The following is a 27,772-nucleotide window of genomic DNA, read 5'->3' on the forward strand; positions in this document are numbered from 1 at the left end:
TTTGGCATATGGTTTGTGTGGCATCCTGAAGGGCAGAGTGAGTCATGCTATGCCTTCAACACACAGTTTTGCAAGGCCTAGTGTGGGTTGAAAGATCTGTGGCACTATACAAATTGATCACATGATTCTCAAATGACTCATACAAGATGCATACACAGCTCATGCGGTCATGCACATACATGTTGTCCAACATTTACAACAATCATGAAGAAAAAATGTCTTTGGATGTCAGTAATGTCTCCTTACCTAGTTATGTGCACCCAACACAAGGAGGATCTAGGACCCCCCAAAAAATCACAAAACACAATGTGACTGATACCTGCACACTGTACATCCCTTTAATGCCCCACAGACTGCAACAACAGGCATACAAGAAGTCTAACTGGCACACAGGGGCTCATTGTAGCCTGTCAGGAGGAAAAGAATGGTGAAGTACAGAGAAAATGGTGCACATGACGTACTTATCTGATCCTCTGGTAAGCTACGGAGCTGTCTATACCGGGGTTGGACCTCATTAGCAAGCCTTTCCAGCTCCTCTGGAGAGAAGGCAGGGGCTCTATCACCTGGTGTATGTGGCATGATTGCTCCCAAAGGCGGTACACAGCAGCTCAAGTTGTGAAGGTGTTGCTGGCAGCAATGTCAGGAGTCAAGTGAGTGAATCTGCACAACATGGCAGTCACGTCAGCCACGTATGCAGTTGTCACCACTGGCAGACACAGCTATTGGCAATGTTAGCTGTGTCCGCCATGGTTACAACTGCCTACCACCATGAAGATTTCCGCTGGTGGTCGTGGGAGTTCCTAATATCCAGTGAAGAAGGTCAGGCATCCGTCATTTTGGCAGCCATAAATGCTGTATTGGGCTTTATAAACTGTGTCACACCTACAAAAATGTTTTGTTACCTCACAAACATTATTATCCTGTCTTGTAATGAAGGTCCTTATAGTCAACCATGTTGCAGGGCACAGATAGCATTTAACAGTGGTGCACCATCCTCTTCCACAGATGGTCATTTTGACGGTTGGAATATACAGTCACATTTCGAGGAGCAGTTGTGTTGCACATCTTTGAGTTTGGTCCAAATCCATGTTGTGGACTCCTATTGAAAGCTATGGGGTCACATGTGGTCCTTGTGCAGTTGCCAGCTGTGATGTGTACTGGGTGCCATGTCTGTACAATCATGAATGCTTTGTCACATGATATCATTGACATGCATCCTGTATATTGCTGTGGACACACTAATGTTACAAATCATGTCTTTTCACACATAGGCACCCAGGAAGAGGGAGGATGCAACAGCCTCCTGTCTACTTTCCACTGCCAAATCTTCAAACCATGGAGCAACGCTACGTAATCATGTACTACTTCCTGGATAGGCAAACAATAGTGGACGTATATCAGTTGAAGTCAGACCTGATGTCAGCTATTAGTTATCCAACCAGCATACCACCCATTGTGCAAGTCATGTCAGTATTGCACTTTCTAGCCACAAGGCCCTTCTAATATATACAGTGGCCCTATCTGCTGGTATGTCCCAACCTATGCTAAGTCTGTATTTGAAGGATGTCCTCTCAGCAATGTTGAAACACATTGACAGCTATATCAGGTTTCCCCGACATGAGGATGTAGCCAATGTGAAAGCTCACTTTTATGGTTTTGCCCACCTCCCACATGTGGTGGGGGCCATTGATGGCACACATGTTGGCTTGGTGCCACCGCAGGTCAATGAACAAGTTTATCATAACAGAAAGAACTTCCATTCTAACAACGTGCTAGTTTTCTGTTTGGTGGATCTCTACATTTCACGTCTTTGCACGTTATCATGTTTCAGCCCATGATTCCTTCATAATGCAGAAGAGCACCATACCCCAGATGATGTCACAACTATACCCAGGGAGGGCCTGGCTGGTTGGTAAGTCACATCTGTCCTGGTTATGTGTGTGGAATGTCAGGAGCTGTAATAGTAAGTAAGTGACTCATTGTTACACAAATGTCCCATTCCTTAACAGGAGACTCCGGATATCCAAACCGTCCTTGATTGTTGACGCTACTGAGGAATCCAATTATGCTGGGGAAGTGTGCTTCAATGAAGCCCATGGAAGAACACAGTGGGTATTGGAGCGGGCTTTTGGGCTACTGAAGGCCAAATTTAGGTGTCTGGACTCGACTGGTGGAGACCTCCTCTACTCACCCGGGAAAGTGTGCCAGATCACTGTGGCATTCTGCATGTTCCACAGCATCACCCTGCAGAGGTCTATCCCGTACATTCCAGAGGAGGGGGAGCCTGCAGTGCCACCTGGTGAGACTCATGAAATGCCAAGTGAGGATGACAGTAGTGAAGAGGAAGGAGCTGACTTGCAGGAAGATCTCATCAACTGCTACTTTTCATGAGTGTAGGTATGTCATGTGATGTAATGACTGCAACTGTACAATGCTACACAAAAGGATGCTGGACGGAGTGCTAAAACTTTTCAAACACTCATGCCCAGTCACAGATCTGGGTTAAATCCATCATTCTTTTGCTCACCATGGTACCCCAGTTTGGACCCAGACATATGCAAATCAGTCTTGACCCTGCTCCCCATGGGGACAGTCCAGCCTGAACTGCCAGGCTAGGTTCTCCCTGAACCAGAAACAAGCGTCCTGGGAATTGTTTTAGAAAATCAACCATCATCAGCCAGGCAAGCTTCAATCCAGTGGCACAGTGAGCATCTGGACAATTTTAGGGCAGAAAATAAAATTTGGACAGAAAGGAACAAAAATGAAAAGTGAGGGGGTCAGTCATGGTGAATGAAACCATTGGAGTAGTTGTCACACCATTGGGGGTCCAAAGTCCAGAGAGCTCCTCCCATTGGGACTGGTAGGTGGTTGAGGAGAGTGAATGTGTGGCACACAAAGGAGGTCCTTTAGGAATAGGTCACTTGCTGGCAGTGGTGAGTGTCTTGCTATTGGCACCTCCTGGATTATTGGCTGGATATCCCCACTTGTGTGGGGGAGAATCTGCTGCTACAGAGGACACAGGGTGTCTGTGGCTAGTTCTTCTTCTGGCAGGAGTTCCCTTCCAGTGTCTGGAAATCATGTTGATGGGTCTGGTGCTGATGAGCCAAAGGAAGGGCAAGATTGGTTTTGAAAAGCCCTCCTCAGGTCTGTGTGAATGTCCCTCAGCTCCCCGCACCTCCTAGATTCTTTGCTGGATTATCCCACTTTTGTGGAGGGGGGGCATCTGCTGCTACAAAGGCAGGGGTGTCTGAGTTGGTTCTTCCTCTGGCAAGGCCTTCCTTCCAGTGGCTGGCACCACCTTTGGTGAAGATGAGCCAAAGGAAGAGGTAGACTGTTGTTGAAAAGCCCTGCTTAGGGTGGTATGTATGTCCCTCTGTTAGGGAGGCCATGTTGGTATTGTGGGCCTCCACCTGTTCTTGCATGTCCCTATCCATGTCCCTCTGTAGCTGATTGACTTCCTGGAGTTCAGTCAACACCTGGCCCATCACACCCTGGGACTCCTGACAGACCTCCAAGACGTGGCTGATGGTATCCTGCCAGGATCAGCCCCAATAACCTCACCCCGCTGGGCCACGGCATCCCTCCCACGCACTCTGCCCCCCTGGGCCTGTGCCCTTGCCACGGGGTACCCTATCCAACTGGGTCCTAGAACCTCATTGTCCGAGGTGTTGCACTGCAACTCAGGATCCAGGACTGGGGGGCCCAAGATGGTAGATACTGTGGTTGGTACACAGGTTGGGGGATTAATGGCTGCCTGTGATGTTGAGGCAACCGGGCTGGGAGGTGTTGATGTAGCCACAGTGAGACTCACTGTTGGTGTCTGACTAGGTTGCCCAGATGGGCCAAAACCGTCCTCCATGTCCAGACATCAAAACGGGTCTTCTTCACTGATGGGTTCATCTGTGGGGGTAGTGGCAGTCTCTTCTGTGGTCTGTGTGTGCCTAGTGACAGCTCGACTTGTTGATGTGAAATGTACAATGTTACTGGTTGTATTGTGACATCTACCTTCAACAGTTTAGTGTTACAGTAAGCATAGAACTTGTACAAAGTTAAGTTGCAATTTCCAGTTGTGGCAAGTATCTATAGTATTGGTTGTATTGACATGACATTTGTGGAGCATGCCAGATCTTTTTGACCGAAGCAGCTGCTGAAATCTGCAGATCATCAGCATTTAGGAGCACTTGGGAAGATGGGCTGAGAGTTTCATCTTGCCACCAGTGCAGGCAAAACAGTGGCTAGGTAAAATATGGCTTTGCCCATTTGGAGGCCTAATTGAATGTAATGCAGACAGACGCAGGACTTTGCTCTATATGTGACTGGAGTCATCATGTGCATAGTGCAGTGCATAGTGCAGTGTGAATGTGTCTGCTGACAATTCCAATCTGGTGATGTATCTTGACACTGGGCAAGGTGTAATTCCTAATCTCAATAGTTTCATCTTGAGTTAGCAGGTCAAGATGGAGCTAGACAGACAGACACATCAGTTGGGCATTGTTAGACTTTTCATCCTTGGCGGGGTCTCCCTTAACTTTTTGCCTCTGTTCCCCAGGTTGTTGATGTGTGCTGGACTCTGATTTGATTGTTTTTGTTACTCTGGGCACTTTACCACTGCTAACCAGTGCTAAAGTGCAAGTGCTCCTGTTTAAAATGTGTACGTAATTGGTTCTCCATGATTGGCATATTTGTTTTACTGTTAAGTCCCTAGTAAAGTGCACTAGAGGTGCCCAGGGCCTGTAAATCAAATGCTACTAGTGGGCCTGCAGCACTGGTTGTGCCACCCACATAAGTAGCTCTGTAATCATGTCTCAGACCTGCCACTGCAGTGTCTGTGTGTGTATTTTTACACTGTAAATTCGACTTGGCAAGTGTACCCACTTGCCAGGCCTAAACCTTCCCTTTTCTTACATGTAAGGCACCCCTAAGGTAGGCCCTAGGTAGCCCCAAGGGCAGGGTGCAGTGTATGGATAAGGTAGGACATATAGTAATGTGGTTTATATGTCCTGACAGTGAAATACTGCCAATTTCGTTTTTCACTGTTGCAAAGCCTGTCTCTCTCATAGGATAATATGGGGGCTACCTTTAAATATGATTAAAGTGTAGATTCCCCTAGAGAGTAGATGGACATGTGGAGTTTGGGGTCCCTGAACTCACAATTTAAAAATACATCTTTTAGTAAAGTTGATTTTAAGATTGTGCGTTTGAAAATGCCACTTTTAGAAAGTGAGCATTTTCTTGCTTAAACCATTCTGTGACTCTGCCTTGTTTGTGGATTCCCTGTCTGGGTCAGTTTGACAGTTGGTTGTTTTTCACCTCACACCAGACAGTGACACAAAGGGAGCTGGGGTGTAACCTGCATTTCCTGATTAGCCATCTCTGCTAGGAGGGAGGGGTGGAGTGGTCACTCTCATCTGAAAGGACTGTGCCTGCCTCTAACAATGCCGGCTCCAACCCCCTGGTGTGTGTCTGAGGCCTTGCCTGGGCAAGGCAGGATTTCACAAGTAGGTGTGAGTCCCCTTTGAAGAAAGGTGACTTCAAAGACTAAAATGGGTATAAGAAGGGCACCCAAATCTACAGACTTTAGAAACACTTCTGGAATCAAGAGGAACCTCTGCCTGGGGAAGAGCTGATAGCTGAGGAAGAAGTGCTGCCCTGCCTGTGACTGTGCTTTGTGGAGCTTTCCTGCAGTGCTGCTTCTGCCATAGTAAGAGGGCAAAGACTGGACTTTGTGTGCCTTCCATCTTGTGAAGAAATCTCCAAGGGCTTGATCTAGAGCTTGCCTCCTGTTGTTTGAAGTCTCAGGGACAGCAAAGACTTCTCCCTGCCAGCACCTGGAGTCTCTGGAGAGACTCCTACTCTGCCCTGTGGTGCCCATCCAGTTCCTGGGACCCTGAAAGGAGAAGCTGGCAGCCTAAAGACAAGAAAATCCACGCACAGAGCGCCGTGCGGGGAAAAGATTGATGCAAATCCGATCTGCGAGAAACGACGCTCGCAGGAAATGCGACCGAAAAATCGACGCATGGAGCAGGGGAAACGACGCGCAGCATCGCTGACGGAGGTTGGGAGATCACAACCTGCGCTGCGGGATTTTCAAATCATCGTGCGGCTGGATTTTTGACTCAAGTACCGCCGTGCGGAGTTATTTTTGACGCACACCCGCCCGTGCGGGGTTATTTTTGACGCACACCAGGTACATTTTCACTCTAGTAGCGCTAGTGTGTTTTTAAAACTACTCAAAGACTCTTTTTGATTTTTAATTGATAACTTGACTTGTGTATGGTGGATTTTTGTCGTTTTGGTCTTGTTTTGTTTAGATAAATATTTCCTATTTTTCTAAACTGGTGTTGTGTCATTTTGTAGTGTTTTCATTAAGTTACTGTGTGTGTTGGTACAAATGCTTTACACCTAGCACTCTGAAGTTAAGCCTACTGCTCTGCCAAGCTACCAAGGGGGTAAGCAGGGGTTAGCTGAGGGTGATTCTCTTTTACCCTGACTAGAGTGAGGGTCTTTGCTTGAACAGGGGGTAACCTGACTGTCAACCAAAGACCCCATTTCTAACATTGGTGATCAGCGGTTGGGATTTGGACTTGTATTTGTACTTGACATACAGTGATTAAGTGTACACTACTGTTTTGAGTTCAGACCACTACGTGACCACATACTACTAGTCTTGTGATTTTTGTTTTTCTCTATTTGGACTGTTTTTGCTCTGCATTCAGTTTCCTTTTTTGCTGATCTGGTGATTGACTTTTCTGGAACTTCATTTGAGAACTTGCTTTTCTGCATTTGGAACTTTGCACTCTTTTAACCTTTTATCATGTCTCTACTTGGAGATGCACCAGTTGAAGCTGTTTTTGACCTGAAGCAATTGGATAGTTATAACAAGGCTCAGCTAAAGCAGTTTTGTAAACATTTTGGTTGTCCCATTAAGAGCTCTTCCAAGAAGGATGAGCTGAAAAAGGCGCTGAGGGCCTGGGTGACAACCAGAAGCACTGGAGGGCACACTGAGGATGAGGAGGAGGGTGAGGACGAGGAGGGAGAGCAATCAGTACATAATGGTATAGTGGGGGGGCCTGTTATTCCCAGGGAAAGAGTCTCTAGGGCAAGTAGCAGTGTATCCTCCAAGGGTCTGACACCTGAAGAGTTACAGGACAGACAGGCAGAAAGGGAGTACCAATTGGAGCAGAGGAGGCTAGCCCTTGAGGAGAGGAAGTTAGCAATGGCTCATGAGCTTAGCTTGAAAGAGATGGATCATAAAAGCCAGTCCAGTAGAGATGGTGGCAGCAATCCTACAGTGCAGCCTGAGAGAAGGGTACACATCCCAAAAGACCTTGTGAGGGATTATAAGAGGGAGGATGATATCTACTTGTGGTTCAAGGGTTATGAGTCAGCTCTCCACATGAACCTGGTCCCTGAAGCTCATTGGGGGGCAGCCCTGTGGAAGCATCTTGAGGCAGAGGGGAGGGACACACTGACGGCCTTAGGGGATGCTCAGAGTCTCACCTATCCTGTCATGAAGGAGGCCTTACTCACCAGGTATGGTCTCACCCCTGAGCAGTACAAGGAGAAGTTTAGATCCTACAAGAGAAAGGAATCCCAAACATGGTTGGAATGTGTTGATTCTTTTTGCAGGTCACTGGATGGTTGGGTGAAGGGCAGTAAGGTAAACACGTATGAGGGGCTTTACAATTTAGTTGCTTGGGAGCACTTGTACAGTTTATGTTTTCCAGAGCTGCGCCAGCACCTCTTTGACAGCAAGCTGACTGACCCCAGGAAGCTTGCACAGGAAGCGGACCGCTGGGAGAGCACCAGGGTCCAAAAGAGGTATGGGGGAGACCACGCCAAGGGTGGGCAGGGTCCCTCTCAGAAGAAAGGGGGGGGTATGGGCAAACAGGGGGAGTTCTCTAAAGGGCCCCAAACTGATTCCCAGGGTAAGGATTCCCAACCCCCCAGTGAAAAGAAGCCATGGTTGGCCAAAGGGAAGCCAGTGGCAGGTGGTCCCCCACGTAAGTGCTATGCATGTGACCAGGTGGGTCATGTGAGGGGGGACCCCAAATGCCCCAAAAGTACACCAGCACCCACTGGTGCACCGTCCCAGGGTTTGGCCAGTGTAGCGCTTGGGGAGGAGTTGGTTTCAGGTGGGTGGGAACCAGCAGAAATGACCCTTGTCTCACTAGGGGACAGTGAGATGGTCCAGAGAAACCTAGTGCCTGATAACACTAAGAAGTACAGGCAATGGGTGACCATCAATGGACAGAGGGTGGAGGCTCTGAGAGACACAGGAGCCAGTGTGACTACAGTGAGGAGTCACCTGGTGTCTGAAGAGCAGATTGATCCCCGGGTACTTCACCAAGTAGTTGCGGTAGACAACTCTGAGCGCCTCGGCAGAGTGGCGCAGGTTCCCTTTGAATGGGGGGGGGGTCTCAGGTTCCTGGAAAGTAGCTGTGAGTCCAACCATGCCTGTTGATTGTTTGCTAGGTAACGACCTGGAGGATTCCCCTTGGAAGGAGGTGGAACACAGGTCTCACTTGGAGATGTTGGGTCTCCCTGGGTGGGTATGTGTATCCACCCGGTCTATGGCAGCCAATCAGGGTAGTCAAGAGCCCCTGGAGCCTGAAACAGTGGTCCAGGGGACCGCCAAGAAGAGGAAGGCCAGGGGGCGTGGGAAACCGGCCCCCGAGGTTCCCACGATCTGGGAGGAGGCGGAGCCTGAGGGTGATGCCCCGGAACCTACAGGGGAGCAGGTGGCTGAACTGGGGGAGGTCCCTGAGCTGTCGCAGTGGCAGCAGGAAGGGGGACCCACCAGGGAAGCATTCTGCACAGCGCAGAAGGAGTGCCCTACTCTTGAGGGGCTGCGGCAGCAGGCTGCAGCCCAGGCGGCTGGCGAGGCGCCAGGTACTCACCTGATTTATTGGGAGGATGGCCTCCTGTACAGTGAGCCTAAGGTTTCTGAGCCTGGGTCAGCTCGTATGCTGGTGGTACCCCAGTGCTTCAGGGCCTTCCTACTGGGTTTGGCTCATGATGTGCCTTTGGCAGGACATCTAGGGCAGGACAAGACCTATAAGAGGCTTGTCTCCCACTTTTACTGGCCCTTGATGCACAAGCAGTCAGCTGCTTATTGTAGGTCTTGTCAGACTTGTCAGGCAAGTGGCAAGAGTGGGGGGAAATGCAAAGCTCCCCTCCAACCTTTACCTGTAGTCAGTACTCCCTTTGAAAGGGTAGGAATTGACATTGTGGGGCTTCTGGATCCCAAGACAGCCATGGGCAACAGGTTCATCCTGGTCTTGGTGGACCATGCCACGCGGTACCCAGAAGCCATTCCTCTAAGGACGGTCACTGCCCCCGTGGTGGGACGTGCCTTGATGGGGTTTTTTACCCGCATGGGGTTCCCCAAGGAGGTGGTATCTGATAGAGGTACAAACTTCATATCCACTTATATGAAGTCTCTGTGGAAGGTGTGTGGGGTAACCTACAAGTTCACCACCCCCAAAGTAATGGTCTGGTTGAGAGATTCAACCGCACCTTGAAAGGCATGATTCAGGGCCTGTCAGAGCCCTTGAGGCATAAGTGGGACGTCCTCTTGCCATGCCTTCTGTTCGCTTACAGGGAGGTGCCTCAAAAGGGACTTGGCTTTAGCTCCTTTGAGCTCATCTATGGCCACCCTGTGAGGGGACCGCTCAGTCTGGTGAAGGAGGCTTTGGAGAAAGCTCCTAGTAAACCACCCCAGGATGTATTTAGCTACATGCTGGCACTAAGAAACCAGACTGCCCGCTTCAGGAGTCTCGCTCAGGAGAACTTGGAAGCAAGCCAGGAGGATATGAAACGGTGGTACAACCAGAATGCCACTCTGGTTGAGTTTCAGCCTGGACAAAAAGTGTGGGTCATGGCACCAGTGGAGCCTAGGGCTCTCCAAGATAAGTGGACTGGGCCTTTTGAGGTGGTGGAAAGAAAGAGCGAGGTCACCTATCTGGTAGACTTGCAATCCCCCAGGAACCCTTTGAGGGTCCTACATGTCAACCGCCTCAAACCACACTTTGAGCGAACTGAGCTATCCATGCTCCTAGCGACAGATGATGGGGTGGAGGAAGAGAGTGAGCCTCTTCCTGACCTCCTGTCTGCAGGAGAGAAAGATGGGTCTGTGGAGGGAGTGATCCTCTCCCCCTCCCTGACTGAGGAACAGCAGAGGGACTGTCGCCACGTGCTGGGACAGTTCGCCTCGCTGTTTTCCCTGATCCCAGGAGTCACACACCTGTGCACACATGATGTGGACACTGGGGACAGTACACCTGTTAAACATAAGGTTTACAGGGTGACTGACAGGGTCAGGGCTTGCATTAAGGAGGAAGTCTCCAAAATGTTAACCGTAGGGGTTATTGAGCACTCCAGCAGTCCTTGGGCCAGCCCAGTGGTCTTGGTCCCAAAGGCTGCTGCTCCTGGTGCCACTCCAGAACTTAGGTTCTGTGTGGACTACCGGGGTCTCAATGCGGTCAGCAAGACTGACGCACACCCCATTGGCCGAGCTGATGAGCTCATTGATCGGTTAGGAGCTGCCAAGTACCTCAGTACGTTTGATTTAACATCTGGGTACTGGCAGATTGCCTTAACTGAGGGGGCAAAGGAGAGGTCAGCATTCTCTACCCCAGATGGGCACTTCCACTTCAATGTGATGCCCTTTGGGATGAAGAACGCCCCTGCCACCTTTCAGAGGTTGGTCAACCAGGTGTTGGTAGGACTGGATGAGTTCAGTGCCGCCTACCTGGATGACATTGCTGTGTTTAGTTCCACATTAGAGGAACACCTGCAACACCTCTGGAGAGTGTTAGAGGCCCTGCAGAAGGCAGGCCTCACTATTAAGGCGAGCAAGTGCCAAATAGGGCAGGGTTCTGTGGTGTACTTAGGACACCAGGTGGGGAGTGGCCAGGTGGCACCCCTACAGCCTAAGATTGATACGATTCTGGCTTGGGAGCCTCCCAAGACCCAGACTGAAGTGAGAGCCTTTTTAGGTCTCACAGGATATTACCGGAGGTTTGTTAAGGGATATGGTACCATTGTTACCCCCTTAACTGAGTTGACTTCTAAGAAGCAACCCAAGAAAGTGATCTGGACAGAGGCTTGCCAGAACGCTTTTGATGCCCTGAAGGCTGCCATGTGCACAGCACCTGTGCTGCAGGCACCTGACTACTCCAAGGAGATTGTTGTGCAAACAGACGCCTCAGAGCATGGTATTGGAGCAGTACTCTCACAGCTTAATGAAGAGGGCCTAGATGAACCCGTAGCCTTCATTAGCAGGAGGTTACTACCCAGGGAACGTAGGTGGAGTGCCATAGAACGCGAAGCGTTTGCTGTGGTCTGGGCACTAAAGAAGCTAAGACCCTACTTGTTTGGGACTCACTTCCGAGTTCAGACCGACCACAGACCCCTCAGATGGTTAATGCAGATGAGGGGTGAGAATCCAAAACTGTTGAGGTGGTCCATTTCCCTACAGGGGATGGACTTTACGGTGGAACATCGTCCTGGTACAGAGCACGCCAATGCTGATGGTCTGTCCAGGTTCTTCCTCCTTAGTGATGAGAACTCCCATGAGGTTGGGTAGTGCTCCCCACTTTTAGCTGGGGGGACACGTGTTAGACTTTTCATCCTTGGCGTGGTCTCCCTTAACTTTTTGCCTCTGTTCCCCAGGTTGTTGATGTGTGCTGGACTCTGATTTTATTGTTTTTATTACTCTGGGCACTTTACCACTGCTAACCAGTGCAAAAGTGCAAGTGCTCCTGTTTAAAATGTGTACGTAATTGGTTCTCCATGATTGGCATATTTGTTTTACTGTTAAGTCCCCAGTAAAGTGCACTAGAGGTGCCCAGGGCCTGTAAATCAAATGCTACTAGTGGGCCTGCAGCACTGGTTGTGCCAGCCACATAAGTAGCTCTGTAATCATGTCTCAGACCTGCCACTGCAGTGTCTGTGTGTGTATTTTTACACTGTAAATTCGACTTGGCAAGTGTACCCACTTGCCAGGCCTAAACCTTCCCTTTTCTTACATGTAAGGCACCCCTAAGGTAGGCCCTAGGTAGCCCTAAGGGCAGGGTGCAGTGTATGGATAAGGTAGGACATATAGTAATGTGGTTTATATGTCCTGACAGTGAAATACTGCCAATTTAGTTTTTCACTGTTGCAAAGCCTGTCTCTCTCATAGGATAATATGGGGGCTACCTTTAAATATGATTAAAGTGTAGATTCCCCTAGAGAGTAGATGGACATGTGGAGTTTGGGGTCCCTGAACTCACAATTTAAAAATACATCTTTTAGTAAAGTTGATTTTAAGATTGTGCGTTTGAAAATGCCACTTTTAGAAAGTGAGCATTTTCTTGCTTAAACCATTCTGTGACTCTGCCTTGTTTGTGGATTCCCTGTCTGGGTCAGTTTGACAGTTGGTTGTTTTTCACCTCACACCAGACAGTGACACAAAGGGAGCTGGGGTGTAACCTGCATTTCCTGATTAGCCATCTCTGCTAGGAGGGAGGGGTGGAGTGGTCACTCTCATCTGAAAGGACTGTGCCTGCCTCTAACAATGCCGGCTCCAACCCCCTGGTGTGTGTCTGAGGCCTTGCCTGGGCAAGGCAGGATTTCACAAGTAGGTGTGAGTCCCCTTTGAAGAAAGGTGACTTCAAAGACTAAAATGGGTATAAGAAGGGCACCCAAATCTACAGACTTTAGAAACACTTCTGGAATCAAGAGGAACCTCTGCCTGGGGAAGAGCTGATAGCTGAGGAAGAAGTGCTGCCCTGCCTGTGACTGTGCTTTGTGGAGCTTTCCTGCAGGGCTGCTTCTGCCATAGTAAGAGGGCAAAGACTGGACTTTGTGTGCCTTCCATCTTGTGAAGAAATCTCCAAGGGCTTGATCTAGAGCTTGCCTCCTGTTGTTTGAAGTCTCAGGGACAGCAAAGACTTCTCTCTGCCAGCACCTGGAGTCTCTGGAGAGACTCCTACTCTGCCCTGTGGTGCCCATCCAGTTCCTGGGACCCTGAAAGGAGAAGCTGGCAGCCTAAAGACAAGGAAATCCACGCACAGAGCGCCGTGCGGGGAAAAGATTGACGCAAATCCAATCTGCGGCTGAAAAAACGACGCGCCGCCGGCTCCGCAGCTGAGAAACGACGCTCGCAGGAAACGCGACCGAAAAATCGACGCACGGAGCAGGGGAAACGACGCGCAGCATCGCTGACGGAGGTTGGGAGTTCGCAACCTGTGCTGCGGGATTTTCAAATCATCGTGCGGCTGGATTTTTGACTCAAGTACCGCCGTGCTGAGTTATTTTTGACGCACACCCGCCCGTGCGGGGTTATTTTTGACGCACACCAGGTACATTTTCACTCTAGTAGCGCTAGTGTGTTTTTAAAACTACTCAAAGACTCTTTTTGATTTTTAATTGATAACTTGACTTGTGTATGGTGGATTTTTGTTGTTTTGGTCTTGTTTGTTTAGATAAATATTTCCTATTTTTCTAAACTGGTGTTGTGTCATTTTGTAGTGTTTTCATTAAGTTACTGTGTGTGTTGGTACAAATGCTTTACACCTAGCACTCTGAAGTTAAGCCTACTGCTCTGCCAAGCTACCAAGGGGGTAAGCAGGGGTTAGCTGAGGGTGATTCTCTTTTACCCTGACTAGAGTGAGGGTCTTTGCTTGAACAGGGGGTAACCTGACTGTCAACCAAAGACCCCATTTCTAACAGGCATGATCTGCATATTGGCTACTCACAGGTGAGTAAACTTCAATTGAGAGTTAGCATACAAGGGTTTTTGGTCAGGTGAACACTGGTCTGGTGTTTGGAGTTAGAGAAACAGTGCCTCCTGGGAGTTGCAGTCATGTCACTCTCCATACTACACACACTTGACAAATGTTATCCTACCAGGTGAGTAAACTTTCTTTGAGAGTTCATTGATAGATGGGTTTGTGCAAGTGAACACTGGGCTTGTGTTTGGAGTTAGAGAAACAGGGCCTGTTGGACACTCACGTCACTCCCTCTACTTACTACCACTATACAGTGGAATTCTCCCAGGTGAGTAAACTTTAATTGGGAGTTAACAAACATGGGTATTTAGGCAAGTGAACACTGGGCTTGTGCTTGGCGTTACAGAAAAAGAGCATCCTGACCTTAGCAGTCATGCCACTCCCTCTACTTCACACACTTGATAAATGTTATCCCCCAGGTGAGTGCACTTCATTTGGAGAAGTGAACATTGGACTGGTGGTTGAAGTGACAGTAACATAGCCTCCTGGGAGTTGCAGTCATATAACTCCCTGTACTACACACACTATACAAATATTATCCCCCCAGGTAAGTTCCCAAACAAAGGTGTCTGGAGGAGAGAACACTGCACTGGTGGTTGGTGTGACAGCAACAGGGCCTTCTGGGAGCTGCAGTCATGTAACTCCTTGTACTTCACACACTATACAAGTGGTATCCCCCAGGTGAGCATACTTCATTTAGAAGTTGACAAACAGGGGTGTATGGGCAAGTGACCACTGGGCTGGTGTTTGGAGTTACAGATACAGGGCCTGCTGGGAGTTGCAGTCAGGTCACTCTCTCTAGTACACACAGTAACAAATGGTATCCTCCCAGGTGAGTCCACTTCAATTGAGAGTTACCAAACAATGGTATTTGGACAAGAGAACACTGGGCTGGTGGTTAGTTTTACAGACACAGAGCCTTCCTGACCTTAGTCATGCCTCTCCCTTTACTTCCCACATTTGACAAATGGTATCCTCCAACTGAGTAAACTTACATTGCGAGTTGCCAAACGGGTCTTTAGACAAGTAAACACTGTTCTGGTGCTTGAAGTCAGGGGAAAAATACCCCCTGTGAGTTGCAGGTTATTCCATCTACTTCACACACTTGACCAATGTTATTCCCCAGGTAAGTAAACTTCATTTGAGAGTTGCCAAATAGGGGTCTTTGGACAACAGAACCCTGGGATAGGGGTTGGAGTTGCTGAAAGAGTGCCTCCTGGGAATTGTAATTCTGTCAGTCCCTGTACTAAACACACTTGACAAATGTTATCTCCCCAGGTGTGTACCCTTAAATTAATAGATAACATACAGGGTTATTTGGACAAGTGAACACTGGTCTGGTGTTTGGAGGAATAGAACAGTGCCTGCTGGGAGTTCCAGTCATGTCAGTCTCTGTACTGCGCACACTATACAAGTGTCATCTCCCTAGGTGAGTACACTTCAATTGAGAGCTGCCAAATAGAGGTCTTTTGACTAGGTGAACACTGGGATGGTGAGTGGAGTAACAGTAAATGGGGCAAAAGGTGAGTTGTGAGCATGCATGACATAGCATTTTGGGGACATTTTTTAAAAATGTGACTTGCTAGACTGCACTCCCCCAGGTATTCCTGTCAAGCCCTCAGTTTGGAGGATGGGCAAGACCTTCTCCTCCCAGGGAAAGAGATGGAATGGGGCACTGCGAGGGCCACCACCTGTCTTCTTGGCCTGCAGCTGGTGCCTGGAGACCTGGGTATGGGCCTTGCCCTTGAGTTCATTCCACCTCTTCCTAATGTCATCCCTTATTTCCAGGGTGGTGCATACAGCATTCACTTTATCAATGATCCTGTCACACATTTCGATTTTCCTACTGAGAGGAGTATGCTGGGCTTGTGCTTCAAACAATTGTGGCTCTACTCTTATGATTTCATCCACAATTCCTCTTAACTCATCTTCTGAAAAACGGGAATTTTTTAAACATGACATGGTGGAAAAAAACTACGGGTGTCAGTGACTTACTAAACAGGGGAAGTGCAAAAAGGGTGTGAATGTCCAAAAGTGCATGCAGGGTGTTCAATGGGATGCTGAAAAAAGGGGTGCCTAATATTTGGACTCTGTTGACAAAAAGCGTTCTGACTACTGTGTTTTGCGTTGATAATGCAAAGGACTGTGGTTTGTGAAGGGGTGCGTTTTGTAGTGTCCTTTGAAATTGTGCCCGGTGTGGCAATGTGTGTCAGCTGTGTTTTTCTCAAATTCATCCAATGTGCTGTTGTATAGTACTTTGCTGATAGCGAAATGCCGTAATTTGGACTGCCATCGAGGTCTGTTACAGTGACTGAGTGCTTGTAGCACGGCCGGTGGTTGATTGCAGTGCTGTTGGCGCTGGAGGATGGACTGCCTATTTCCAGGCCGCTGGGCTGCTGGCGGTCTGCCTTTTTTGGTTGGTGGTTGGCAGTTCTTCCTGTATAACTCGTAATAGGGCGGTCCAACCGCCAAATTTGTAATGAGGTCCTTAAAGTTATAGTGCTGTAACATTTTTTCTATATTTCAAGTAAGAACATAAAATAAATTTATGTTAATATTTAACTTAAACATATTTTTTATAGTTATTTTTCATTTAAATACTTTTTCCCCTCCCCCCACTTTATCATTCTGAGATCTTCTAGTTAATTTGAAAATAAATATTAAAAATATTTTTAGGCTAATCTGTGTGAAGCACAGTCAATGCCAAAGAAATGTTTTGTGCACGTTGAAGAAAAACAGCAAAAGTAGATGTAAATGTGTGACTCAAAACTAAATATTACATAAAATATACAGTTTCATAACTGTGACATTGGATTCCTCTGTAAATGTTGGTCACCCAACAATTTGTCTTGCTCTACTGAAAATGTATCTATTGCTCTTCCTTTTCTTTGAATTGTTGAGAGGTCTGCTCTGTGCTATTATCAGTTGCACTGAAATGAAATAATATAGGCCAGGGTAGCTTCTGCATTCTTTGTGGAAGTGTTGCTGAGAACAAATTGAGGATTTTATGGATTACGGTACAGAGATCAATTTGGTCAGCAGTTGTGTTATCCAGCGTGTTTCTTCCCTTATCTTCTCAGTTAGGGACATAGGGCCTGATTATAACTTTGGCGGAGGGGGTTAATCCATCCCAAATGTGACGGATATCTCGCTCGCCGTATAACGAGTCCATTGTCTCATATGTAACTCGTAATACGGTGGGTAGGATTCCCTCCGCCAAAGTTGTAATCAGGCCCATAGTGTTCTAAACCACCATGGCTATGGGTGGCTTAGTTAGAATTTATAAAATCATATTTTCGTATTTGTGAGAAATTGGGTCACTTGTGGAGGGGGGTTAAAACACTTTTTGAGCAACAACCACAATCCTCATTGAGGGGCACCACAAAAAGTCACTAAACAAACCTGTGCTTCACCCTCTTGTAGCATGGCACAAAAGTAGTCTGTCTTAATATAGAGACAATGTGTAAAGTATTTATGCAGCAACAAACAGTAATAAGTGAAAACACAACCCAAGAAAATTCCCACCCCAATTTAGAAAAACTAATTAAAATTTGATAATTGTTTTGACATGAAGACAACAAAAATCCAATAAGTAGAAACAGAGATATTAAATTTCACAGATTTAAGGTAAGTATTGCACCTAAAAGCAAAAAGCTCCACTCACGGTTATTGGGTTGTGGGAGTCCGGGCAAAAGTCAGAGGCTGAGGCTGACCGCGATTGAGCATGGGCCAGACACAGGGATCATGTTAGCCCCACTGAAAATGTTGCCTTGACAAAGTCTGGTCAAAAGAGACCAGTTTTTGGTGTAGGAATCCGAAACAAGCAGTGAGAGTGTTGCGGATGGCTATTACTGAAGCATGAAGAGCAGGCCGGGCGTTGGTGGACAGTCATCACTGTAGCACAGGGATTCTGTTGAGTGTTGTGGGTGATTATTGCTGGAGCTTCGCATTGGCAGTCACCACATGCTGTTGATGCTATGTGTAAATTGCTGATCTTGCTTTGCTGGTCAGTGAGAACAAGCCCATTTGCGGCAGCGAAGAGCATAGACCTTCAGGATTTCTCCTTTGTGTTTAGAGAAGTGCATTCCGATGCCAGCCAAGGGCCCAGGACCTGGGGAGGTCCCTCTTGGGGACTAGGGACTCACTCTACAGCCAGGCTCAGGCAGGTCTAGTTGCAGCACGTCAGCTGGACAGTTGCAGGGAGGCCACTAGAATTTGTTATGTCCTTGTAGCTCTGAACAGGAGATCAGTCGGGTAGCCCTTGGAGTCTGTTGAAATAACATGGGATGAAGGGAGCAGGTCCATTCTTCCTTCTCAGATAGCAGGGTCAGCCTCAGACTGCAGAGCAGTTGTTCTTCTGTAGCATCGACAGGTCCAGAAGTATATTGAAGAGTTGGTCTGACGGTCCAAATATTTATACCTGGTGGCAGTTTTTAAGTGGGAGAAACTTCTAGGCTTCTACCCAAAACTGGTTCTGGAATTTCCTTCTTTCCTGTACCCTGGTTCAGAGAGGTCTGGGGTAACATCATATTAGTGTGAAGTCTTTCGTGAGTGTGCTGAGGCAGCCGCTTTGAAGTGCAAATGTGGTAAGTGACAGTTCTGTCCCTCCCATGCTGACAACTCCTAGCCCCCTTTGTATTGCTATCTGGGAGGAATACACAAAGGCCAGCTGCCAACTACACCTAGTCGTATGACCCAAGATACTTGCTGCAGGCCCCACATGGTTAGGACAAGAAAATACCAACTTTCTGAAAGTGGCACTTTCAGAATTGTGACTTAAGATCCAACTTAACCATTAAAGAGTGTTTTAACAACTCATTAGAGACCAAAAATATCATTTCTGCCTGTTCTAAAGCAATGTTATCATTTATTAAATGTAATATTTTAACCCAATGTTATCCTTTGAGAGGGGTTTGCCTTGCAGTAGTGAGAAACAAATTTAAGAATTCTTCACTACCACTACATGTGAAACCTGAAAATACATGTCCAACTTTTTAAATACAATGCACCATGCCTACGGGCTGTTTATGACCTAGCCTAGGGTGACTTATATGTATTAAAAAGAAAGGTTTAGGCCTGGCAAAAGCTTTATTTTGCCTGGTCAAAATGGCAGTTTAAAACTGCACACAGGCTGTGCTGCATTGGCAGGTCTGAGATATGTTTTAAAGGGCTCCTTATTAGGTAGCATAATAAGTGCTACAGGTCTACTAGTGGTGTTTAATTTATAGGCCCTAGGTATTACTTTACTAGGTACTTGTGAGTACATTATTTGTGGCAATTGGTTGTAAGCCACTTTTACCATGTTTAAATTATAGAGCAAAAATGGGTTCAGAACACAGGAGGGGTGAAGGCAAAATGTTTAGGGATGATCCTGTAGAGAAGGCCAAGTCCAATATTATTGAACTCAGTAAATGCGATGGCCCCCATTAAACAGTATCAGACATGGTCTTTTCACCCTCCTCATGGGACTCTATCTGACTCTCTCTCACTTTTTAAACTGCACTTTTCTTCTACCCAATAGTGGTTTATAAGCCTCACAAACGTATCAGACATTGGATTTTTATCCTCCTCATTGAACTCTTTCTTCCTCTCCCTTGCTTATTGAACTGCAGTCTTCTAATACCCAGTAGTGGTTCATAGAACTGACAAACTTATCAGGCTTGGGCTTTTTACCCTCCTCAATGGACTCTATCTTCATCTACCTTTCATATCAAACTACACTTTTCTTACACCCAACAGTGGTTTAAAAAACAAACAAATACATTACAGAACATAACACTTGTCTGAGTTGAACTTATAACACAGACTGATGCTATACAAAAAAGTTGATGGTGCTGTTTCGTCCTTGTGTTTATGTTTAAATATGGTGGAACACATAGTTGGCCCCATTCACAAAGCTGTGTCTCTGAGCAGGTGTGTCATGTTCAATGCTTGCGTGTTATTTGCTCATGTATTTCCACCAGTAATGGCCCTATTTAGAGTTTGGCGGATGGGCTACTCTGTCAAAACATTGTGGATATCCTGTCTTCGGTGCCACTGGCTATAATGCATTTGTAATATAACGGATGGAACATCTTAGGCATTTTTTACATAGTATCCCAAGCTCTAAATAAGGACGTAAGTCATGTTTACTCATGTTTTGAGTGAGTAACGTCTTACTCCTATACAGAAAATGGTTTTTCAATAAAATCTATACATTCAGATCTAACATCTAAGATAGGAGGAAAGCACAACTCATAGAAAAAGCTTCATGAATTGGACCTAAAAAGTGATAATTTTAAATGTAGGAAACAGTTTCGGCTCAAAGTTGAAGTATAAGGCAGATTTGTTTAGTTATTTTACCAACCTGTGTAAATGCTGATTAGGATTTAGGTTCAATGTACAGCACTACAATTCAAGTTTACAGCAGTGTTTTACAAGGTCTTATTTATATTTCCTCTTCCGACGTGAACAATTTCCTTTTCTCACTGATAGTGGTCATGGTTAAGTTACTCTGACTGAACATTGAACATATAAAAGTTGTTTCTTGTTTGATTTTCAGGCTATTGCTTCGCATCCCTCATCACAAATACCAGATGGTCATTGTCGATAAGCACGGCATGGACAAGGAGCGCTACGCTTCCCCAGCTTCGGCTGCTGAGATCTTCGACCTCATCGACACATTCCCCCTGAGGAAGGAAGAGATGAAGATGCAAGCAGCAGCTGGACACACATGCAACTATGCCTGAAAAAGCACAATCCTTAGAATCCTGTGAAGACACCTTCTTGACTCTCCAATGGGTGCTATACACAGCCTGGCTGTTTTTTCAATGTTGTACAGATTATGTGAATGTTTTTATTTGAATGTGTGGATACTGTCTGCATATTGCATATGCATGATGCTTTTTGCTAATTTCAAGATTTCTTGAAACCGCATAATCTTCCCACTCTTGGAAGCTCTTTGTACAGACGCTGGAAAAATATAACCATGCGTACATTTGGGATGGCCAATATTTTGAATATTTCATTTTGTGTAAATTCGAGGGGTGGGGAGTTTTTAAAGATGCCTATTTTAACAAATCTTTTTTATCAATAAAATTATTTTGCAATTTTAGCAAACCTGTCTTCAAGCAAATTCGTGTTTATCTCATGATCCAAATATACACTTCACTGAAATTACTTAGACGTTGTTGTCCTGCAACTTAGCTTAACGGCATTTACAATAAATGTGGATTATGAAATACTAGTACAAAGTACAACTCCTGAAGACCATTGAGAAGCGTGTAAGGAAAATTCAGTGTGTGTTTCAAGTTAGAAAGTTCAATGAACCTTCCTTCACAGGCTCACCAACCGCTCAACCTTGATGCACTTTCCCTTTAGTTTTGGCATGTTCCCCAACCGCCTTCAAGGGGCATATTTATACTTTTTCATGCAAAACTGCGCTAACGCAGTTTTGCGTGAAAAAGTATACCGCCGGCTAGCTCCATTCCAAGACGCCAGCCAGGCATCATATTTATGGAATGATGGTAGCCGGCGGTAAGCCCCGGCTAGCGTCATAAAAAAGGATGCTAGCCAGGTGGGAGAGGTGTAGGGGGAACAGGAGGTTGTGCCTCAGAGGATGACGCTAGTATGGGCAGAGGCATAAAAAATGCCTCTAACCAGACTAGCGTCATTTTTTTATGTAAAACCCCCATGGACATGACTCCTGTCTTGGTAAAGACAGGAGTCATGCCCATCAGCCCAATGGCCAAGCCCAGGGACACATGTGGGGGGGCACAAGTCTGGACCCCCTATGGCACTTTGAAAAAAATAAAAAATACTTACCTGTACTTATCTAAGATGGGGTCCCCCCCATCCTCTGGCATCCCTCTGGTGGGGGCGGGGGTGTCCCTGGGGGTAGGGAAGGGCACCTGTGGGCCCATTCTATGGTCTCTGACTATTTAAATAGGCCCACAGGACCCCTAACGCCTGCCCTGACCCAGGCGTTAGACAATCATTTTAGCACTGGGATAAATTTGGCGCTAAGGCCATATCGTCATTTTTTGCACGGGAACCCCTACCCTGCATCTCATTTACGCAAAGTAGTTCCTCACAAGCAAAAAATGATGTTAACTCCGAAACTTTGGCGCTAGAAGGGTCTAGCTCCAGAGTCTAAATTTGGAGTTAGGTTTTCACCGAATTTGCATTAGAAAAATGACACAAATTCAGTGCAAAGCAAGTATAAATATGGGGGTAAGTTTTCTAGTTTTTATCGGTAATGCACAACAATGGTTTATAAAAGTCAAGGACCAGAGTTATCAAGATTTTGTGCCACCCTTGCACTACTCAAGGGAGAGCAAGGGTGGTGCAGAAAGTGATATTTATCAAGCCACACAAGGCCACTTTGCGTGTCCCTATCTGGCTTGAGAAATCTAGGGCCTGATTTATGTAAAGTTAGCACTGCCTTTGTGTCATTTTTTTACGCAAAAGCTGCTCAAACTTACAAAATATAATTATATTTCAAAAAGGAGGTCAAAGAAGGGCGCAAAGGCCGCACTAACGTTTCATAAATCAGGCCCCCAAAGTAATGCAAGTCAGTGCAAATTGCTGCTTTGCATTACTCTGCGGCAGGGAGGCATTGCATGGGTGGACCCTGGTTGTTCCCAGGCATCCACCATGGATTTTGGTGCAGTCCAAGGTTTACCATTAGTGGTAGACCTGAGATTGCGTCAAAATGCTATGCCCCCCCATTTGAGGTGTAACAAGGAGAAATATCTTTATTTCTCCTCGTTTTTTATCTCTTTCTACCTGCGCTGCATTCTGTAGCACACGTAGAAAGAGGAAAATGCCTCTATGGGTTATTTTTATGCAGGAAGTTGTGCCTTCATGTACAAAAACAATCCTTCCTACAATACAGACACCCCTATATCATGACACGAGGGTTCCCTGCTTTGGTGCTAGCCAACCAAAAGCGTGCCAGCGCGAGGAAAGGACAGGAATGCGATGTATAATGGTAAAGATTGTGCATTCCTGCCCTTTCCCTTCCACACAGTGCAGCAAGATGGCTTGCTGCATTGCACTGCCTTAAAGTGTGACTAATCTGCCCCCAAATGTCTATATTCCATTGTGGACATTGGAAAACTGGCCAATTTACCTGCATTTTTCCAACCTATGAAAACAAACAAAGGACTACCACCAAGCAGCCATATATGGGCCCATATTTATACTTGGTTTGTGCTGAATTAGCGTTGTTTTTTTTAATGCTAATTCAGCGCAAACCTACTCCATATTTATACCTTTGCGCTAGACACGTCTAGCTCCAAAGCAATGGAGTTAAATTTGTTTTCTGGAATTGAAAACCTACCTTGCGTCAATGAGATGCAAGGTAGGCATTCTTGTCCAGAAAAGGACGATATGGCCTTAGCGTCATATTTATCCCCCCGTGCTGAAATCTCGCACGCGTAGGATGGGGGCCTTAAATAATGGCGCTAAGCTCGCTTAGCCCCATTATTTAACGCCTGGGTATTTGCAGGCATTAGGGGACTTGTAGGCATATTTCCATGGTCAGAGACCACGGAAAGAGTGCAGAGGTGCCCTTTCCTGGCCCTAGGGACACCCCCACCCACACCAGAGGGACACCACAGGTAAATATATATATATATATATATATATGTAAATATATATATATATATATATTTTTTCTTTTCTTTTTTCACACCCGGTGGCCCTGACTTGGGGTCCCCTGCATGGCGCTGGCCCCAATGGCCATGCCCAGGGGACATTTGTGCCCTGGGCATGGCCATTGGGGTGGCGGGCATAGCTCCTGTCTTTACTAAGACAGGAGCCATGTCCATGGGGGTTGTGAGCCAGATAATGGTGCTACACTGGTTAGAGGCCTCTTTTTACCTCTAAACATTGTAGCACTATAATACGGCACACAAGCTCTGGTTTACCCTACACCTACCCACCCTGTTTGCGTTTTTTACAAGGACACTAACAGGGCATTAGCGCCGGCTAGTGCCATTCCATAAATATGCGCCCGGCCAGCGTCTTGGAATTGTACTATCCGGCGCTATACTTTTTCACGCAAAACTGCGCTAACACAGTTTTGCGTGAAAAAGTATAAATCTGGGCCTCGGTACTGTGAATTATAGGGTTTGAGAACCTAGCAAAACGATCTAGAAATTACAACCTTAAGCTAAACTAATGAATGCTGTATTAAGTAACTCCTGGAAAGGATCTTCTGGTTTATTTTTTCTGCAGTATCTCATTCTACCAGTCTAAAGATGAGGTAGTGATTTGTGGACTGGGGGTGACTAGGAGGTGTTCGTTTTACAAAAACCTTTAGTGATGGTCATGCTCAGGGTCGCATACTCTCTAATTCTATTCAGAGCTGTGCCTATTAGGAGCTGGGGTATTGGTTACTGATTGAGATTACTGACAAATTGCTAGTAAGAAAATCAGGTTGTTGGTTGACTAGGGTGTGAGCCCTGTGTAAGCAGAAATCAAAATCCTTGTCAGGGTGAGGCTCAAGCCAACCCTAAAGCCTGTGCTCAACCCACTGGTAGCTTGGCATAGAGCAGTGAGGTTAAATTTAGAGGCAATGTGTAAATTATTTGTGAAATACTTCAAACAATAATAAAGTGAACAATACCACAGAAAAGGGATCCCACACCAAGTTACAAAAATAGAGTAAGATTTCATAAATAAAACAAGACTAAAATGACAAAAAAATCCATTCAGTAGAACTGGTATCTGGTCATGCTTGACCGACCTGAAGTCATACTTTCAAGCTGACCGCAATGGCGCAGGTTGGCTACAGTTACCAGGTCAGGCCTGCTGAAGTTTTATCTTCTCAAAGTCCATGCCAAGAGTCCCGTTCGCAGTGGAGGGGCAGCGAGGGGGCAGGGCTAGTGTCACAGAAGGCTACTAGCATAGCGTGAAGAGCATACCAGGCATGCGGACAATCATTTCTGGAGCTTTGCGTTGGTGGTCCACGCAAGCAGTTGATATTGCAGAGAGAAGAGTCAGGCTGATGGAACTTTGCGCCGAATCACAGAGCGAGCGGCAAATTCTTGATGCGTACAGGCCAGATCGCCCACCCAAGAATTTAAAAGCTTGATTTCAGCTCTCTGAGACACACCAAGGCCCTGATTTATTTTTTTTGTTGCAAAACTGCACTAATGCTGTTTTGCCCCACAACGTTTAGCACCGGCATGCACCATTTCTGTGCACCAGCCGGACACCATATTTATGGAATGGTGCAAGCCTGTGCAAAGGGTAGGCTAGCGTAAAAAAATAAATGACGTTAGTCAGGTGGGGCTGGCGAGATGGAAGAAGGGGGTTTTGCACCAAAAAATGACATTAGCCAGGTTAGAGTAAAAAAATGACTCTAACCTGCCTAGAGTCATTTTCTGATGCAAAACCATCCATACCACATGAATCCTGTCTTAGAAAAGACAGGAGTCATGCCCACCACCCCAATGGCAAGCACAGGGGCCATTGCACCCAGTGCCATGTAGAGGGGCCCATTTCAGGGCCCCCAATGGCACTTAAAAAAACAAAACTTACCTGTACTTACCTGGGATGGGTTCCCCCATTCTCTGCTGTCGCTCTTGGTTGGGTGGGGGTGTCCCTGGGGACTGGGGAGGGCACCTATGGGCTTATTCCATGGTGTTCCACCATTGAAATAGGCCCACAGGTCCCCTAACGACTGCCCGGGCCCAGGCGTTAAAAAATGGTGCAAAGCAAGCTTTGGATGATTTTTTGACCCCTCCTCCTCTATGATTTTAGCATTTGGGGGATAAATATGGCGCTAAGGCCATAGGGTCATTTTTTGCACAGGAATGCCACCTTTGCATCACATTGACGCACCGTAGGTTTCCACGTCCAAAAAATGACTGTAACTCCATACATTTTGTGCAAGACGAGTCTAGCACCAAAGTATAAATATTGAGTTAGCTTTGGACCAAATTATCACAAAACAAAATGATGCAAATTGAGTGCAAAACAAGTATAAATATGCCCCCAAGGGACCAGGACCTGAGGGGCACCACTTAGGGGTCAGGAACTACAGCCGATATTTATACTTTTTTGTGCCACATTTGTGTCATTTTTTTTACACAAATGAAGCGCAAACTTAACTCCATATTTATATTTTGATGCGTCAAAATATTGGAGTTTGCACAATTTTTTGGGATGCGTGAACCTACCTTGCATCAATGTGATGCAAGGTAGGCGTTCCCATCCAAAAAAATGGTGCTATCCCCATAGCGCCATATTAATCCCCCAGTGCTGAAATGACGCACAGGTGGGAGGCGGGGCTAAATAGTGGTGCTAGCTTGCTTGCTTTGCAAATGGCTGGGTCCAAATTGGGGTAGCATGGAGAGCAAAATAATTGATGGATTAACACTAGGTTTCTAACTGGGGGTGAATGTTTGATTGGTTCTACATTCCATCTATCATTTGTTTTGTTAACTTTCTAAAAGTGGCATGTTTTAAATTGTAATCAAAAGCCTGACTTTACCCTTAAATATATTTTATTATTACAATTACAAATACACTAAACATGAAATATCTACCATGAGCTACCTAGGACCTACTTGAGGGGTGCCTTATATGTAATAAACGAGGAGTATAGGGTGTGTCAAGGGGGTTTTAATGACAATTTGGCATGGCATTTTAAAACTGCATTCAGACTACAGGCTGCAGTGGCAGGCATGGGACATGTTTAAGCTGCTACCGGGTGGGTGGCACAATAGCTGCTGCAAGCCCACTGGTAGCACTTAGACCAAGTGCAGCACCACTTTTCTTGCGCCCCCTAGTGCACCCATGTGTGCGCTGTATTTAAAATACGGCACACCATGGCGGTAGTCAGGGGGGCTAGTGTCATAATTTTTTACGCTAGTCCAGCGCTTTGCAGGACTAGTTTAAAAACTTATGATGCTAATCCTGCAAAGTACTCCGATGCCCATTGAACACAATGGGAGCCTCTTTTTAATGCCTGCACTTAATAGGCATTAAAAAATGCAGATAGAAATGGAGCAAAGGAATCTCATAGATGTTTTTATGCCCCCTCCCACACCGGAACGCCCTCTTGCATACAATATGCCTGGCGCAGGCATAATGTGGTGCAAGGGGTTACAAAGTGGCACAATGCATGCATTGCGCCATTTAGTTAATATGGCGCAGCATCAAAAGATGACACTAATGTGGTGTTGCAGTGGCGCTACATCACCATAAATCTGGGCCTTAGTTTACAGGCCCTGTGAATATGTATATCACTCTACAACTGACTTATAAGTAACTTAAATATACCAATTGAGGATAAGCCAATTTTAACATGTTTTGGGGAGAGACCACAAGCACTTAGCACTGGTTAGCAGGGGTAAAGTGCACAGAGTCCTAAGGCCAACAAAAATTAGTTCAGGAAAATGCAGGAGAGGCAAACGTTTGGGGGAAAGACCATCCTAAGGATGACAGGTCTAGGAGTTCCATACGGAGCTATTCTGGTGATAACCAGAAGTGAAAGCCATAAGGAAGGACTCTCATCTGCATATCTAAAAGTGTATTCAGAGTGTTCACAGAAAGATCAAAAGTTTGCATCCATCACTTTTCTCTTTGAAGGTGGTAGACTGCATTGCACTTTTCCATGGAGGATGATCCTTCCATATTGGCTATGCCTCAGGAATATGGGTATACCCTGCCTGAGTCTCAGTGACAATCTATAGACAAGAAGAACAGCCTGCATTCCTAGTGGAGGGCCTATAGTGCCATGGCCTGAGCAGTTTCCATTCAATAGAACATGCAGCAAGGAGACCAGAAGTCTGTCAGCAGCCATTGCCTAGTCTCAGATTTCACTTTTGACTGCTGCTATGAAAAGATTCAAACATCGCAACATAAGCCTCTTATTTTTAGAACAACCCATCCTATGCAGACCACACATGTGAAGTCCTTGATAGCAGAGACCATTTCGTTTTGTGAATGTGAACGTCTGTAAGTGCATTGTTGGTCGGGTATTCATGTTGTATGGAGGA

General features: G+C 46.3%; 1 protein-coding gene across 2 annotated transcripts in view; it reads left to right on the forward strand.

Annotated features, from left to right (window-relative positions):
- SRPX (sushi repeat containing protein X-linked) overlaps positions 1 to 20,876 on the forward strand; it is a 429,025-nt gene extending 408,149 nt beyond the window's left edge. For both annotated transcript variants that reach the window (XM_069204239.1, XM_069204240.1), the window contains one exon: positions 20,320 to 20,876. In XM_069204239.1, coding sequence (XP_069060340.1) covers positions 20,320 to 20,506 — 187 coding nt within the window. In that variant the 3' untranslated portion in view covers positions 20,507 to 20,876. The remainder of the gene's footprint in view (positions 1 to 20,319) is intronic.
- Positions 20,877 to 27,772: the final 6,896 nt, after the last annotated feature.

This window comes from Pleurodeles waltl, chromosome 8 (assembly GCF_031143425.1).
Source record: "Pleurodeles waltl isolate 20211129_DDA chromosome 8, aPleWal1.hap1.20221129, whole genome shotgun sequence".
NCBI lineage: Eukaryota > Metazoa > Chordata > Amphibia > Caudata > Salamandridae > Pleurodeles > Pleurodeles waltl.